Source organism: Bombus huntii, chromosome 11 (assembly GCF_024542735.1).
Source record: "Bombus huntii isolate Logan2020A chromosome 11, iyBomHunt1.1, whole genome shotgun sequence".
Classification (NCBI taxonomy): domain Eukaryota; kingdom Metazoa; phylum Arthropoda; class Insecta; order Hymenoptera; family Apidae; genus Bombus; species Bombus huntii.
The window spans coordinates 6868064-6884314 of record NC_066248.1 but is presented as its reverse complement, the minus strand read 5'-3'; the positions used below and the strand labels follow the sequence as shown (position 1 = coordinate 6884314).

The window sequence follows — 16251 nt, the reverse complement described above, 5'->3', positions numbered from 1 at the left end:
ATCTATTTTTCGAATTTTCGTTATTCTCGGATGATATCGTACATAGTTCATTAAAAGTCGAAGTGAAAAGCGTAAAACTTTTGATGCATTAGAAATGACGTTATTCGGCTATAAATTTATGTTAAGTTAGTTAATAGTTAAGTCATTGAATGGTTCAAAGGTGCATCCGGTATTTCTAAAACAATGCTGATGTACTTACAATTGAAATGAATTTATATTTATATAATTGTGGTGATTATGTAATTTTTTAAGTCAGAATAATTTTCTATTAAAATTATGGAAAGGTAAACGAAATTTATCTGACTAAATGAATTAAATTAAAAATAAAATAGAACTCATTGTTTTAAGCAAATTCAAGCACACCTATTCTGTTATACTTCATCAGGTACATATTTTGTACATTGTCCTACATAGTAGATTATTCTTCATGATGATAAGGATTAATCTTCTTTTAAAGATTATTTAGTGTTAAATTTCACGTAAAATTACATAAATTCTATAAATATTTACATTGTAAAATAAAATGGCTTATTACAGACTAAAAGAAGTTATGCAAAATCTTCAATAACATGTAATACTATGTATATGTGTCGTAGCGACACATATATTAAATTACTGAGAGGATCTTTTTAGTCGATTATATCGGAACATGTATATTCGTTTCCAATTCAATGTAGGTATGTTTTACAAAATGTTTCAAAACACATGACATTATTTTCCCGTACATCGATATGATGTACTGCTTTCTCAGTACTTCAATCCAACTATCGTAATTCAGTAGATTACTAAAGCTAAATGGCCTGTTTTTAATTTGCATACACAAGTTTCGACTTTCATATGTGCTGAATAGGTGTACATTTGAAGAAATATATATCCGTTTAAAGCTATTGGGGCACAGTCGGAATACTTTACAGTCGAAACTGAAACGTCGTCGAATTCACATCAGAGGTATTACTTAAGCTGCTACGTCATTTGGTAAGCAATACTGTTACTTTCTTTTCTTTCCTTTAACAATTTTTTTTTAAATCGATGTGTTTCTTGTAATTACATTTTGTTCTAAATTCGTTTCCATATTTCATACTGTGAAGATTATTCTATAAATTATTCATATAAAAACTGAAGAAATGAACTATGTAGATTTCAAGAAGAAGGCATAATAAAGTTCAAATAATGTTTAACTGAGCTGTTCAAAAATCACACTTATATTCTAGATACATTTTATCTTATTGCCTTGCTTTATCATTTTTCATCCTATAAAATGTCGCTGAACAATTGTTATACTAAATTACGTATATTGTCCGAGGTTTAACAGGTAGACCGTCAAGATGTCTTCAAGTGGAAGTAATTTATATATAGACGACTTAGTGAACTTTGATGAACCAACGGTATCAAATGAAAAAAGCGAAATAGCTGAATTTTTTTCTCATACTAATGTTTTGGTAACAGGGGGTACGGGTTTTTTAGGAAAGCTACTCATCGAGAAGTTGCTCAGGTACTCTACTGACACGACACTATATTTCAATAATTTTTTACGTATTACAAACGAATGCAAACAATAAATTAACAGCGATTATTTAATCTTACGACGTACTTTTGTGCCTAAAACATATCAATAATCTCTTATTTCTGCAATTAAAATTTCATCAGCACGTATTATAATATGATGATACGATTATATAAAAAATAATATTGCTTTGCCTTGAAAATTTCGTTAATTTACGTTTTGATATTTTTTGTAATTGTAATTCCTGGACATGGCGTGCCATTATTGATTGCTAATACATCTTAATTCGTTTGTTGAACAATCGGTTCAAAGGTACTTCCGGTGTTTATGAAATAATTCTTTTCTACGTACAGCGGAGTTTTGGTACTTTTATTATGATTGATACTTTATGTACTATACATTGTTTGATAATACATTGACCTAATATAATTATGTCATATTATTTTGCATAATAAATCATTGTATTCCATTCGAAGTATATTTGTAGAAGCTGTCCAGATATTTTAAGATTATATATGATAGTGAGACCGAAAAAGGGGAAAACTGCTTTCGAACGATATAAAGAAAGTTTCGAAGAAGTTGTAAGTAGAATAAGCTCTTTAATAAAGTATCTTATTAAATGAATTCTAATAATAAATTGTATAATATTTTTATTAGATATACGACAAATTAAGATGCGAGCAACCGAATTTTCTGCAAAAAATAGTAATATTAGAAGGCGATGCAGCGAAAGAAGATTATGGACTTTCGCCAGAAGATAAGAAGACTTTAATGAATGTGAATATTATTTTTCATGCAGCTGCAGTTGTGCGATTTGATGAAAAAATTCGGGTTGCAGTGAATATCAATGTCAGAAGCACAAAATTCTTATTGTCATTTGCAAAAAAATTACCAAATTTTAAGGTATATCTAACATTTCTTATTGTAATTTCTATACGAAATATCTTAGACCAACTCTGTTAAGGACATAAATAATTATTAATAATTACAAATAATTCTATCTGTAGGCTTTTGTGCATGTATCAACTGCATTTTCCAATTGTGTACGTAAGAATATTGATGAAGTACACTATACAGATATTATAGATGCAGATAAAGTTTTAACATTGTTGGATACATTGGATGATGGAAGACTTGAAAAAATGACCCCTATGTAAGTATTGCTTTAAAACACTAAATTCTAATTTTCTGAATAAGAATGATTATAATCAACTGCAAATATTCTGTATAATAGATTGCTTGATAAATGGCCAAATACATATGTATTTACTAAGGCACTAGGAGAAAATATGGTATTAAAGTATGGTGATGATCTACCAGTTTGTATTGTACGCCCCAGTATCGTTATAGCAACTTACAAGGAACCAATTTCTGCATGGATAAATAATATGTATGGACCCACAGGTGTAGTTATGGGTAGCGGTATAGGTTTGTTACATACATTGCATTGTAAAAAAGAAAATATAGCAGATATCATACCAGCTGATTATGTTATTTCCAACATTATTTCCTCTGCTTGGGATGTTGCCAATAGGTAGTATTTTGTCATTTTTTATTAATTTTGTTATTAAATAGTATGAAAAATTGAGTAATACCATTTCATTCGTAAACAAAAAGAAAAAAGAATTGATAGAATGAAATAATAAAGAATTATATTTAGATAAAAAGAGATATAAAATTCAATACAGGTAATAATTATTTTGTTTCATAGAAAAGTTGCAATAAAGTCAGACCAATCTTCTAATTTACCTGATGAGGAAAAAATACCTGTTTATAATTCGGTATCTTCTTGTCAAAAACCAATTTCTTGGGGTGAATTTATGAAGCTTAATGAAATTTATGGATTAATAGTACCTAGTACAAAAGTTATTTGGGTTTATAGACTGACACTCAATAGATATTTATTTCTTCACAATATCTATGCTTTCTTATTGCACATAATACCAGCAATTATCGTTGATACACTGGCTTATCTCACTGGTCGGACACCTATGTATGTATCCTATATACCAATTATAAACCATGTATAGATAACATACATTGATAATTACGTAAATTAATAGTAATATTTCATTAATATATTTTTAGATTATTAGATGCATACAAAAAGATACATAAATTTAGCACTGTGATACATTACTTCGCAGTAAATGAATGGAAGTTTAAAAATGACAATGTTATAAAACTTTGGAACAAGATGAATTCTACTGATCGACAAATTTTCTGCCTTAATACAGAATACTTGGACTGGAAGGAATATTTCTATTATCACATAAGAGGTGTTCGTATGTATTTATTAAAAGATCCTATGGACACAGTAGAACTAGGAATAGCCAAATATAAGAAGTACGTTCCTTTTCAATGTTTATTGAAATTAAAGTTACTGTTATTATACATTATAACATGAAATATTTTTATATTGTAGGTTACGTCTAGCGCACAATACAATCGTGTTAACAATATCACTATTACTTTTATGGTTTGCGATATCGTTCATAAGTTTTCTTTGGTCTTTTTGTCCTTTATCACACTAATAATTATTGATAGCAATATTGTAGTTCTTTTATCTACATTACATTTGAAACAATTTTCTATTAAAGTGTACATTCCTGTTACAAACAGTTGTTCACTATTGAACTTATTTCATTATAATGATAATAGATGTCGCCACAAAGCTATATTATCTTTATTAAAATAAAATGTATATATTCTCTTACCTTTATTACAATATCCAATTTGTTAAGTAAGGAAATATTTGCTTTCATATTCTGTAAGCAATATTAAGATTGTTTCATAATTGACTAATTCTGTTGATTCTGACATTTCTATATTTGGTCAAAATAGAAAGTTAGAGAAGTTTCAAGTTATTTACAAATTTTATTTATATTATTTTTATACTATTTATATATAAGCAAAACATTAAAAATGTTCTATAATAATTATAATTTATATAATCTTTAAGCATTTTGTAATATCTGAAGCCTTTATTTCGAATTATTAACTTGTTTATATAGGAATATTTTTAATTAATTAATATCACAAGTAAAAAGAAATATAAGGTATCAGAAGCGTTATTGAAATTCTTATATTGTGAAATAAGATGAAAAAAAAGTGAAATAGTTATACTAGAAAATAAAAATTTGAAATGTCATATAAAAATATATTTTCATAAATAAATTAAAAATTAAGATTTTGTTCACTAAGAATTTTTAACCGAGTGTATCAAACTAAAAAGTTTCTAATCATGAAAATGAAATGTATGCGTAGGAGTCTCTTCTCAATTTATAGGCGCGTTGTTAATAGGTGTGACTACAGTCTTGTCTACATGCTGAGCACATTGTATACAAATTGATTGATTTATCGAAGTACGAAGCACTACTGAAATTGTTTTTTTTCCTATTTAAATACTGGATATACTAGTATTTATCATATCCTTCTTATTCCAATACAATTTTTTACTTTAAAATATTAGCTTAGGTTGTACAATTTTTATAGACTTGTTCTAACTATAAATTAAAATGAATCAATATAATATAGGGGAATAAAATATAGAGAGCCGGGAGGGAGATTTTGCACATCTTTTTCGTGTATCTTTTATGGCTGTGTATCAAGATTTATATAACCCATTTAATATGAATAATAAATTTGTTATGCTGTAATATGCTTGTATTCAATATTAATCATGATATTAAAAGTATTATAAAAGCTTGGTATAACCAACACTGGAGAAATACTATATAAATACATAATACATAACAGGAATGGATCGAAGGGCAGATGAGGAAAAGAAGCGGGTAAATTGTGCGCCACCATCGTACATCGAGCGTCAGAGTGTAGTGCGATACGGGGATGGAGGCCGCGCGAGCAGGCAAGCGGTTCAAGCGAACAGAGTCGAGGATCGAGAACCAACCGGCGACTCAGGAAGGCAGTGCACGCCCGACTGCCGACACGAGCGGATGGCGTACGTTGCCGCTCGCGCCACGATTACCTCGTGATTTTCCTTTCTGTCAGAGATACCGTCGGTCACCGTTGTCGATCTCTTGTGACGAATCACACAGTACTCTAAACTAAACTATCTATTGCGATTGCACACAGTCGGAGTCTTCAAGTTCGTTTGTGACTTTGTGTGCCGCGCTTCAATCGCGGAATAAGAAAAAAAAAACAAACGAACGAGCGAGAGACAACAAAAAGGAAATAAAGAAACGGAGAAGGCGAAAGGTAGATTTTCCCCTTTGATCTTTGTCTCTGGTCGTCGATTTTCATCGTGGTCGTTTCGTGTTTTGTCATCGACGAACGTCGCGTACTTACACGTTTTAACACCACGTGTGTGCGCACGCACGCACGCACCAACTCCAACGACGCACGTATTTACTATATTATCAGGCCCGCGCGACTGGCGTACGGGGCGCCCTCCAAAAGTCGTGTGTGCGCGTGCAACCCTACCGGAGCCCGCTGACGTTGGTTACCATAGTAGCGCGCGTGCCGATCAGCTGATCGTTGGGATCCGAGCGTGTTCGACCGTCGGCAGTCGGCCAGCAGCGGCTCCGTCCACTCGTTTTATGCGTTCGTGCAACTCGCTTGCCTTTCGCGCCGTGATTTAGTGATCAACCAACTATTTCGTCAACATCCCATCTCCCATTGTGGCAACGCATAGTTCCAGGAAAATTCTCGATACAACTAGACAAACTTGAATAGATCGTACATAACGGTCGGATCATCCTCTTATTCGCTGTTTTTGCGGTTAGAAGGATGCATTGTTACATTGTATCCGTATTGTCAATCTAATTAGCCAAGTAAACGACCAGACGTTGGATCAAATATGATTTGAAGTAGCCAAAGCCGAACTAAGTACGTTGTTCGAGTAATTCATTTGTGTGCTTGTGACAAGGAAAACCAAAGCATTTCGAGATACACCATTGCATACGACTATCGAGACCTTGCCATGATTCACGTCACGCATTTTAAATTCAACCGTCCAGAAGCGAAATTCAACGGAGATATGTCCAGCGACAGTGGATTCGAGTATTAGATATCATGGTTTGTTTAATTAAGCGTTGTAAGGTATCCCGATTGAAACATCGAACCATTTTTGCTGTCGAACGTTTTCAAATTACATTCGAACAAAAGTTTATAGAACGTAAGAAACAAGCTTGGTGATGGTCGCTGCGTATTTCTAACCGCGCCCGATAATCGAAACTATGTTCGATACATAATAGTAATAAACACACGTCGTCTCTCGAAGCAGTAATTTACCGTGCGTTATGTTTTCAATAGCGTTGTCAGGTGACCTTATGTACGTGACTAACCGTGCGACCATCAATGACACGCTACAAAATCAACAAAACAAACTTAAACTGAAAAACGATCACTCATTCAAGTAGATATATCGGGGAATTACGAAGAACGCCCTTGCCACTTCTCGTAATCGATTAATTTGCAAATGAAACAAAATTCAATTACTTGAATTAAATCGATGTATCACAGTATTCGCAAAAATGAAACATAATCATTTCGAATCGATCGATCAGAAGATGGTGTTGTAGTGCAGTTTGGAAAAAAACATCGATATATCGATATTGTTTGGTGTCAGGTGTCGCTAGACTGCAGTGAACGATGGCCACACAGTCTTCGTACGTACGAAATGAAGAACAAAACACGTCGGAATTGGAAGTAACGGTTGTGGTGAATTATAATTTTCATTAAAACAACATTCAGGCTCGCTTGGTAATGGGATATCGCAGAATGTGAAAGCTTTTTTTTGTACGGACACAAATTTTTGACAATCGTTTGTACCTGTGACGAATCACTTGACTGCATGAACCAGACTCCGTGTGAATATGTGAAGTGACTGAATTCTTTTTTTATCGAACTTTCGTCAAAAGTGATTTTTCGTTTTATTTCGTGCTGTGCCTGCAACTGCATCTTTATACGCCAATTGCAACAATGACAATTCGAAGTAATTTCTCGTTCATGCGGAAACTCTGTGATAGCCAATGTCAGCAACGCCATTACTCGGATTAAGTCAAGTGTGAGAAGATCGGTTCCTGATATTATCTTGATAGAAAGCTTGGTGAGTAAAAAACATATATATTTATCGTAAAATAAAAAAGCAGAAAAAATATTGTTTTTGTTACACCGATAAACATATTGAGTTTTAAAAATCGAATTACATATTAAATTGGTGCATACGAAATGTTATACATTGAAATAAACTTTAACCATACATTGTATCTCTTTTAAGACATTTGTTCGAAATAATTTTCACACGATTGAGCGAGCGTTTTGTTTTTCAATTTGGTTGATAATCAAGGGTAGGTCAAAATTTAATTAATGGTTATTCGTTAAAATTTCGGATGAACAATATTTCATGGCTACCAACTTAACATATTTCCTTCGTATCAGTTCTTTCCCGCCATTTTTTGTCTTCTTTCATTCGGGGCAACATTATTTTTTATATATTTCGTTTAAGTGGAAATAAATAGGATATGCAATTTTATAATTCAATAGACAGTTACATTTGAACAAACAATTATTGTGGGATGTAACGTAATTATAATTTTTATGACTATAAGCATAAGTAACGTCGAGCAGTATATAGAGTCTAGTCAGTTGTCGAGTCGACGAACCTCTATCGATCTTTACCTCCTGTCTGCGTCTGTCCTCCACCGCTCTGTCACACAGGAATGCAGGCTGTGTTGTATTTCTGGCGTAGTTATTTCTTAAGTTTTTCGAGTTGTGATCACCATCACAAATTTTAGAATAAACTGCTTAATTAAAACTGTTCGCTGATTATATATCATAAATATTAATGTCCACACCGTGTACATATGTACGATTAAAAATATTTCATGTTGAAATTCCCGGTGGGTCTATGAATCTTAGAGGATATTCTCGTAATACGTCGTATATCCTAATTATAATTGTTTGTTATTTTCTAAAACATCGGTAATAAATAATGATATAATAATTTGATTCCTTATCAATTTTTTAAATATATTTTTCTGACTATTTTTATCTGAAATGAGCACAGAATAGGAATCGAAAGAAGAATATATATTAGTGTAGTAAATGTTTACAAATAATATTGTACGAGACAAGTTGCTGGCCACAACGCAATAGGCATCACATAATAGAGGTACACACTCATTGATAAGCTACCGTTGTTCTTGGTTTTTATTAATATACCATTGTACATTTTATCTGCTTTTTCAAGGAAAAGGAAAAAGAACAAGCCAATCGTTATTTAAACTTTTAATTAACAATATGAGATAAAATTGATAAAGTCGATTAATGGTCCAGCTTGTCATCTTCTACAGAACTTCTAATAAGAAAAGTTGAATCGTTTTGAAATACATTAAAATCTTGCTGAGCCTAATAATCGTACTCGTAGATTTAAAAGAGCGAACGTGAATGTTAAAATGTGACTAGGAAAAGAAACAAACGGAAAGAATATCGATCTTGCACCTGATCCTACAAAGCCAGGTGTAAGCAGGTACTCGTTCTTGTAAAACCGTCGTAGATGCGTTTACCTTCGTGGCTACTAGCCAACTAAATTCTCACAAACTAGTTCTGAAATTTATGCGATTCTTGAGAGTGCACAACCTAAAGAGGATTCTCTGTTTTGTCACATACTCCTCTTGGGACCTACCGCCTCGAAGTGCAATAAACTGGAACGGTGACTGAGGCTTTTAGCACCCCAGAGTGACCACAACAAACGGAATTTTAATTCGATTATTTACCTGACAAACATGATTGGCAAATTATGTCCATCGTTTCCATATTCTATAGCCATTAACTCAAACGAATACATTTTGTTCAATGACTGAGATCGAATCAGTATTACTTCACTTTGATCGCATAAAATTATTATTCATTTCAGAATTAAGTTCTTAATTGGATACATTCCCCTCGCTGTATCAGATAAGATTTAATTAAAATATACCGGTTAAAAGTGAAAATATTCATAAAGTGTAAATTTCCGAGACAAGAGCGTCGTTGCAACTGGAAATTGATGGTATCGCGGAGGTGGTCCGAGATATGACTTTGTATAGATAGACGGTACAATATTCCAAATATAGACAGGAGAAACGACCAGGCGCATCTTAATTTGCGGTTGTACGTTACTAATTTGGTTCACTGACGTTGTACATCCAACGAATAACGTTTTGTCACAGTAGCACAAGCATTAGAAGGAACACGATGGTACGAAGTAAGAGACAAAGAGACAGAGAGGACGGTTATTAGTCCGCTCGCGGTTATTTCATTTGCGACTCATGGTCCACGGTACGAGTTGGTATAATTGTCAGGTTTACGAGAGTCTCGCCATGGAAGCTTGCGACAAAATTTCATCGAACCGTATCTAGGAAGTTATAATCTCTGGAAAAAGTACTGTTAATCGTGTTCGATTTGCGAGCTGAACGAACCAAAGAATTTCATTTCTTGAAATATATCTTGACTGTATCGTTTAATAATTTATAGATTTGGATTTATAAGTTAGCTTGCGAAATTTCTAATGCTATTTCTATAGATTTACGCATGAAACCTTTTTATCGAATACAAATACGCGATAAAAGATTATAAAGTCGTTCAGCATGTTCTCCTTGTTTTATGGTTTCGGAAATGAAACTCGCTTTTCCTCTTTAAGTTTACAGACATCTCGACAACACTTGAAACCGCTTACGTTTTGTATACTTATATTTAGCTACACGTTGAGAGAGGTGAAGTAGCTTGCGGAATCTAAATGAATAAACACCTGCGCGTCTATAGGATAACTGTTAACTGTAATTGTATGTTTTTTAACCTCCGTTAATGTTGATGCGGCATTTTCAATGCATAGTACACCGTTCCAACACCATTTATGTCAATGTCCATTTAATTATTTAGCGTTAAAACAAGTAAACTCTGGCATTTCAAACGAAAGAAACATTTTTGAGTAACCTGAATAATCCGATCGATCGAGCAACGTATTCCAGTTCTAAATAAAAAAAATTGGATCGAACACAGTTCAATGAATCCAATTTTTAGAACCGAACGATAGAATAAGAGTAGACTAGAGGAAATATTTTCCAAACGATTTATATACATATATGTATATACTCTGTTCAATAGCGTGGCATTTAGTTAGTCTTCCACTTGACGCTATGGTAGACAAATATCTATCTAACCGGTGTGTTGCGTAATGTTTGAGCGCGATGCGCTTTAAACGCATCTTTGTGGTACGGGCACAACGATGCCCCTGACTTTCTGACATTGATTTTGACCGCAGAATCAACGTGCATAGGAGAGAACGCACCTAACTGTTCCTTTGACTATCTTATACTTGTAGGCTGTCAGATTGTTGACACAACCAGTGACACGTTTAATAGGATTATTTATGCTTCTAAAGGCGCTTAGATGGTCCCACGTTCGTATCAGCTTCATCTACCTGACAGCGCGTAGCATAATTATGCCGACACAGTTTGTAATATTGGGCTCGGCAAGCCAAGTGACAACGCCTAGTCGTCCCTGATTTTGACTTTGTTCGACTTCTGACGTACGACGAGACGTTTTAATCGTCTACGAATGCGCGCGATCGTGGCAACACGTGCTGCTACGTAACTTGTCCGATGATTATTGACATGATTATCTCGCACCAGTGCGCATGGACTAACGAATAGGAATTAATTGAAAAGAAACGTTAGATCCAACGTTGCTCGTGTTCGAATAACGGTGTTCTCGCGTACACGATGTTTCATTAGGTGCATGTTGTTCGTGTGTTCGTTCGTTATTGCCACTAGTTTACTCTGGTTAATTGTGCGTTTGATCGGGCGTCAAAAACCGTATTTATAGCGAAACTTGCAAATCGTTCGTTTTGTCCATTGTCTGTTGCTCATGCTGCGAATTTTAATGAGTTTGTTATTTATTCCTCTTTATTCCACCGTTAAAATGTTCTTTATGTGGCACGTATACTTATGTCTTAATACGTTGCGTGAATTAGAAGAGAGAGGCAGCCGTACACGAACCATTTCTCTGCAATAATTAATTTGTTCATGAATATTTCTTCGTATGCGCGTATCTAAATAATACACGGTTATAGATTCGTGTTCTTAATTGTTAATATCTAATTCATCTTGTATTGCGATACTATGTACGAACGAGCTTGTAAGCTTGGGCGCGTGTTTACGTGCGCACGTGATGCGTGTGTGAGTGGCGCAGGTAATTTGCGGTTTTGAGACGAGACTGAATTCAGTCGGATAATGACCTGCTAGCACTCGTAACGTTAATTGCACTCGTTTCAGTCTTTTGCACAGAACATCATTGTGTTCGGGTTTCGACTCGAGTGCCTTTGGACGCCAACGCAAGCGCGAAACAACCGCGTGCGTACGATCCTTTTCACGATCATTTTAATGGCACATAAAAAATTTACGCACCCATTAATTCGTGGTTACCTTGGCATTAAGAACTAGTTGCATTTTAGGGCTACTTAAAATAGAAAACATTGTACACGCTTGTATACCGTCGCGAATGACAATAATTCTTTCAAAAATTCTATTCCGATAGATACTTATTTCATGAATTTAAATGATAAAATTCGATAGTAATACGCGTCTTCTGTTTAAAACTAATCGAAATTTCCTAATATTTTCATAGATCCTTAGGGTTGCCAGTAAAGTTCATTAAAATTCTTTCACCTGTAATTGCAATAAGTATCTAGATGATAAACCGTACATAATTTAACGGCGTATTTAACAGCAGTTCTCACTCGTTCCTTAATCGTATTGGAAAAGCGTTGAATTCCCGAATATGCGAGGAACGCAGTGGCGTACGTTAATTAACCATCTAATTGGCTTGAATGCATCTCTGGCGTCTTACGAAATAAGCTTTGCTCGAATCGTCGAAGAAGTTACGTATATCGTAATTTATGTTGGTCAAGGGAATAGCTGACAAAAATATGAAAATGCTCTTGATATTCTAAACGATTCAACAGCATCGAAGTGTCTGTAACGCTACAACGATGCAATGATTAAACGTATCGATGCGTCCTTTTTACTTTCATGATTAGATAAAAAAGAGTTGTGTCAAAGGTTGAAAAATAGAGAACCGCTGCTGGCGATATAACACGATATAAGCATGGATCACAGGCGACAACCGCTCATTAGCATACAATACAGGCTAATGGGATCGCACGCTGACGGCTACCGTTCAATATCACGTCCACACATAGCTTTAGTCACTCTTTCGGGAAGAAAGAGCGGCATCGATGATATTAAAATTGTTCCACAGGTTCGGATTAGTTTTTCTCTCAGTAGTTTGTTAGAGCTTTGTCTTCGTGTTTCATTCGTTTACCAGCATAGCCGGCAGGCTTGCCTCGCGATTTATGCAATATCGAGGATAATTGTGAAATATTCTACAGTGCATTTAATTAATTTTGCATTAAGTCCTTCTTCAAACTTCATCGTCTGAAATAATATTAATGAATAATATTAATTCTTCTGTTGAATTTTCTTTAATTCATTCTTCGGTAAATTGCTTTAAAAGCAAATGTAAATTTAGCAGCAATATTCTCGAGCGAAACTCGTTGAAAAATTATCGCTGTATCGTTAGCATATTCGGAATTACGACTTCTCATAATGGAATTAATAAGCAGCCGATGGCGTTTGTAGAAGGTTATTTATAGAGTAATAGGTTTTTATTCCTTGTTTTTCAGTTCCTTCATACTTATTTCACGTTACTTAGCAAATCGTCTATCGCACGTGGCGCACTCAACAGGTACAATGTCATTTATTTAACAAAGGCTTCGATGATTAATTGTAATGACTAATTCCTGTATCAGATGCATCTGTTGTTCCTAGCAATATAGACCTAGTTCTTTTGTTCGCTAATGAAATTGCTTATCTACGCGTATCTTGTATCTACTACAAATAGGAGATATTACGTACTAAAATTATTCGCAGTAACTCCAGATAATATATCGAATTACGTTTTGCGGCCCGCAGTTTAGGCCGAGCACGTATTTCTGCTGGAACAGATAAAACTGGTTCGAATCGTTGTAGCGGGCATTGTAACACTGACTGCTATTTACACGTCATCGTATTATAGTTCCAACTACGTCCCTCATTACTGCTGGCAAATGCGTGCGAATGTCAGTTTTAGTACGAGGCAGTAAAAGACGCGAGGCGTCGTTGTTATTGCTTTTCTCGTGGTAGTTTCTGCTAGTTTTACCGGTCCGTTGTTTCATTATCGTTTCGTTGGGCTTTCTGCCGTGGAGGATTACGAGATAATGCGATAAGTCGGGGGTTTCGGAGCGAACAACAACGATACGAAGCACGAGTACACTGATGTATAGAAACGTGTATGGAAGATACTACGATGATTACCGTTGATGCGGAAAGCGAGCGAAAGAAACTGTTTGTACACAGTGACACAATTAACGTTTGAATGCCTTTAAGGATGTCTGGTATGCGTCACGTTGATATTTATTTTAATCATTTAATACGCGTATCTCGTAGAAAAACTACGAAAAATTATTTGCTCAGGCCGACGCGACGTCTCGTTACTTCAATTCATAATCGCGCATGCAATTATCGGTAGAAGACTTCTAAATTACTTGAAACTTCAGCTTAAGTTTGCCGGAACGTTTTATGCTACACAACCAGCAGATCGCGCACCAGTCTTGGTAGCAGTAAAAACGCCAATAGGTCGGCGATAAAATTAAATGAACACTTACAAACTCTAGCCGTCGGTTCAAGCTGAAGAGAGTATGGAAGCGAGTAGCTGTCGATAATGAGAAACTCGATAAAAACGACTGGAACGCTTCGTCTCAATTGATGTACGTCCCGTCATAATTGATACTCTAACGTCGTACCGCGAGCTCGGGGCTTGTATTTAAAGAGTCTTGGATTACGTCTAATGAGACGTTGCTTTTGACCTAACAATAGGCGATTACGAATTCGTTCATCTTAAGAAAACTGACCATTTGCCGCACGTTCCTTTCACCCTATCAGGAGAAATTAGTTCTCCGATTCTCTGCCGAGAGGATTTTTAAAAGGAAAACGTGCTTTCTAATACCATACCAAGTTAATTATGCGCATAAGTCGATATTCCTTCTTTATTTTCCTCACCTATCAATTTCAATGGTAGTTTCGCTCGTTGAATCCGAATTGCTCCGTTGAATCGGTTTTTAGGATACGATGATTTTACTCACAGTATCGCGTATATTTTACATAAGGTAGAATTTACGGAAGGAAACCGACTCGATACATATTTTGTAATTCAGGATGAGGGTTCAGGGTTGGTTCGTTAATTTTCATTGTCTCGTGCCAGCTGATAAAATCTGATACTAGGGAAAGGTATGAAGTACATGTACGTGATGTACATTAATGTATGATAGAATAGGAATTTCTTTTGTGGTACGTTCCGGCGAACCGATGTGGGTATATGCATATATATGTATTGCAGATATGGGTAGATCTATATGCACGACATGGCATTCAGAGCTTGTTGCATTCCGATTAACGCGTTATTATACGATGCGTATTAGAAACCGTACTTGCGACCAGCTAATGCGTTCGTGGTTCACACGCGTGTATTGGGCATTCGATAAGCATTGTAACGTAATAGAACGAACGTGTTTTGTGAAAGTGTATGTTCAGTTACACGTGATATGGTTTTTCAATGTATAGATACCTATTAAAAACTACTTCCTTTTTTTTAAACGGAAAACAAAATAGCGCTATGTATGTTTGACTTACAACGATATATACAGCAAATGTAAAGTAACTAGGCCTACTCGTGCATCATATCGTGAATAGTGGAACGGTGCGATGTACCATGAAAAGCATCGGCTCACTGGATTCGTATTAAATCTATGCGAATCTATACAAATGGAAACATAAATGCAAGCGTGCATCGCGGTACACACGTGTCACGTACATACGGCAAAGTGTCGCCAAGTATGCACCGTATGCTAAAACACGATTCGCTTTCGAAATAAATCGATAAGATCTCGGTTGAACAGATTTCAAATTAACGTCAATGTACAGCACCGTGCGAGCCACGAACGGAGGTTATTAATGCCCGGTGTGCACCGTCAACGTTAGACCGTTCTAACATTATTATGGCGGTATCATGTAAAGTAGACGTTTCGCGGATGTAATATTAATGTAACCCGAGAAGAAATTGAGAGAGAAGCACGGCAGATGACAAGCTGTTCGTTTTACGTGGAAACGATGTATGTAATTATTTCAAGACTTAAATAGGTCGGAACACGATGGTTGTAATTTCAGCACAGTCAAATGGTTCTCGGCAGAGCTTTCTTTTTTGTACACCTTAATTGCACGTATCATGCCAAACATAATGTGTTAATATAATTGGCTTCCTTTATATAGAGACACTGTTATACTTTCTAAGTATATTCTTTTTATCATTTCTCAATGATGAGCCACTGAAGCTTATTCGTGGCTCGCAATTAATTTAATTAAACAGCATCGATTCACGATAACCGAAAGGAACTGGTACCACCTACTGATAAGGTTAATCGCTGAAAAAAAAAATGTTGTTATCGGATTGGTAATCGGTAAATTAACGACATTGACGGATTCATTAGAAGGAACGGGACTCGAACCGTGCCGTGGCCGCCAAAGATCAATCGATCGAATTTAAAATATTACCGAGCGAGTGGATCAACTTTATATTCGAAGAAACGACAAATACCAAAGGCATAAGTGGCGGGAGTGATTATGATTAATAGTCGAGAACGTGATCTGTAA

The 16251-nt window shown here is 35.2% G+C and overlaps 3 protein-coding genes across 8 annotated transcripts in view; 2 read left to right on the top strand and 1 right to left on the bottom strand.

The window, feature by feature from the left end:
* Positions 1 to 16251, bottom strand: part of LOC126870823 (transcription elongation factor 1 homolog) — a 222825-nt gene that overhangs the window by 161706 nt on the left and 44868 nt on the right. The window lies entirely within an intron of this gene.
* LOC126870838 (fatty acyl-CoA reductase wat-like) lies at positions 66 to 4226 on the top strand. Of its 2 annotated transcripts, none has more exons than XM_050628905.1 (9): positions 66 to 975; positions 1313 to 1492; positions 1992 to 2085; positions 2162 to 2407; positions 2512 to 2657; positions 2739 to 3038; positions 3216 to 3497; positions 3593 to 3850; positions 3930 to 4226. In XM_050628905.1, exons 2-9 carry the CDS (start codon positions 1326 to 1328, stop codon positions 4036 to 4038), a joined length of 1602 nt encoding a protein of 533 aa, XP_050484862.1. In that variant the 5' UTR covers positions 66 to 975; positions 1313 to 1325; the 3' UTR covers positions 4039 to 4226. The 2 variants fall into 2 exon arrangements, with proteins under 2 accessions (XP_050484862.1, XP_050484861.1); XM_050628904.1 differs by having other exon boundaries at positions 1304 to 1492.
* Positions 5448 to 16251, top strand: part of LOC126870844 (Krueppel-like factor 6) — a 291599-nt gene continuing 280795 nt past the window's right edge. Inside the window, exon 1 of the mRNA XM_050628918.1 lies at positions 5448 to 7574. The gene's annotated coding sequence lies outside the window, so the exon portion shown is untranslated. The remainder of the gene's footprint in view (positions 7575 to 16251) is intronic.

Bases quoted from the DNA above. Each gene is read 5' to 3' on its own strand.
- LOC126870838 (XM_050628905.1), top strand. From the start codon at position 1,326: ATGTCTTCAAGTGGAAGTAATTTATATATAGACGACTTAGTGAACTTT. The intron at 2,658-2,738 runs GTAAGTATTGCT...TCTGTATAATAG, and splicing joins CTTGAAAAAATGACCCCTAT to ATTGCTTGATAAATGGCCAA. The intron at 3,498-3,592 runs GTATGTATCCTA...ATATATTTTTAG, and splicing joins CTCACTGGTCGGACACCTAT to ATTATTAGATGCATACAAAA.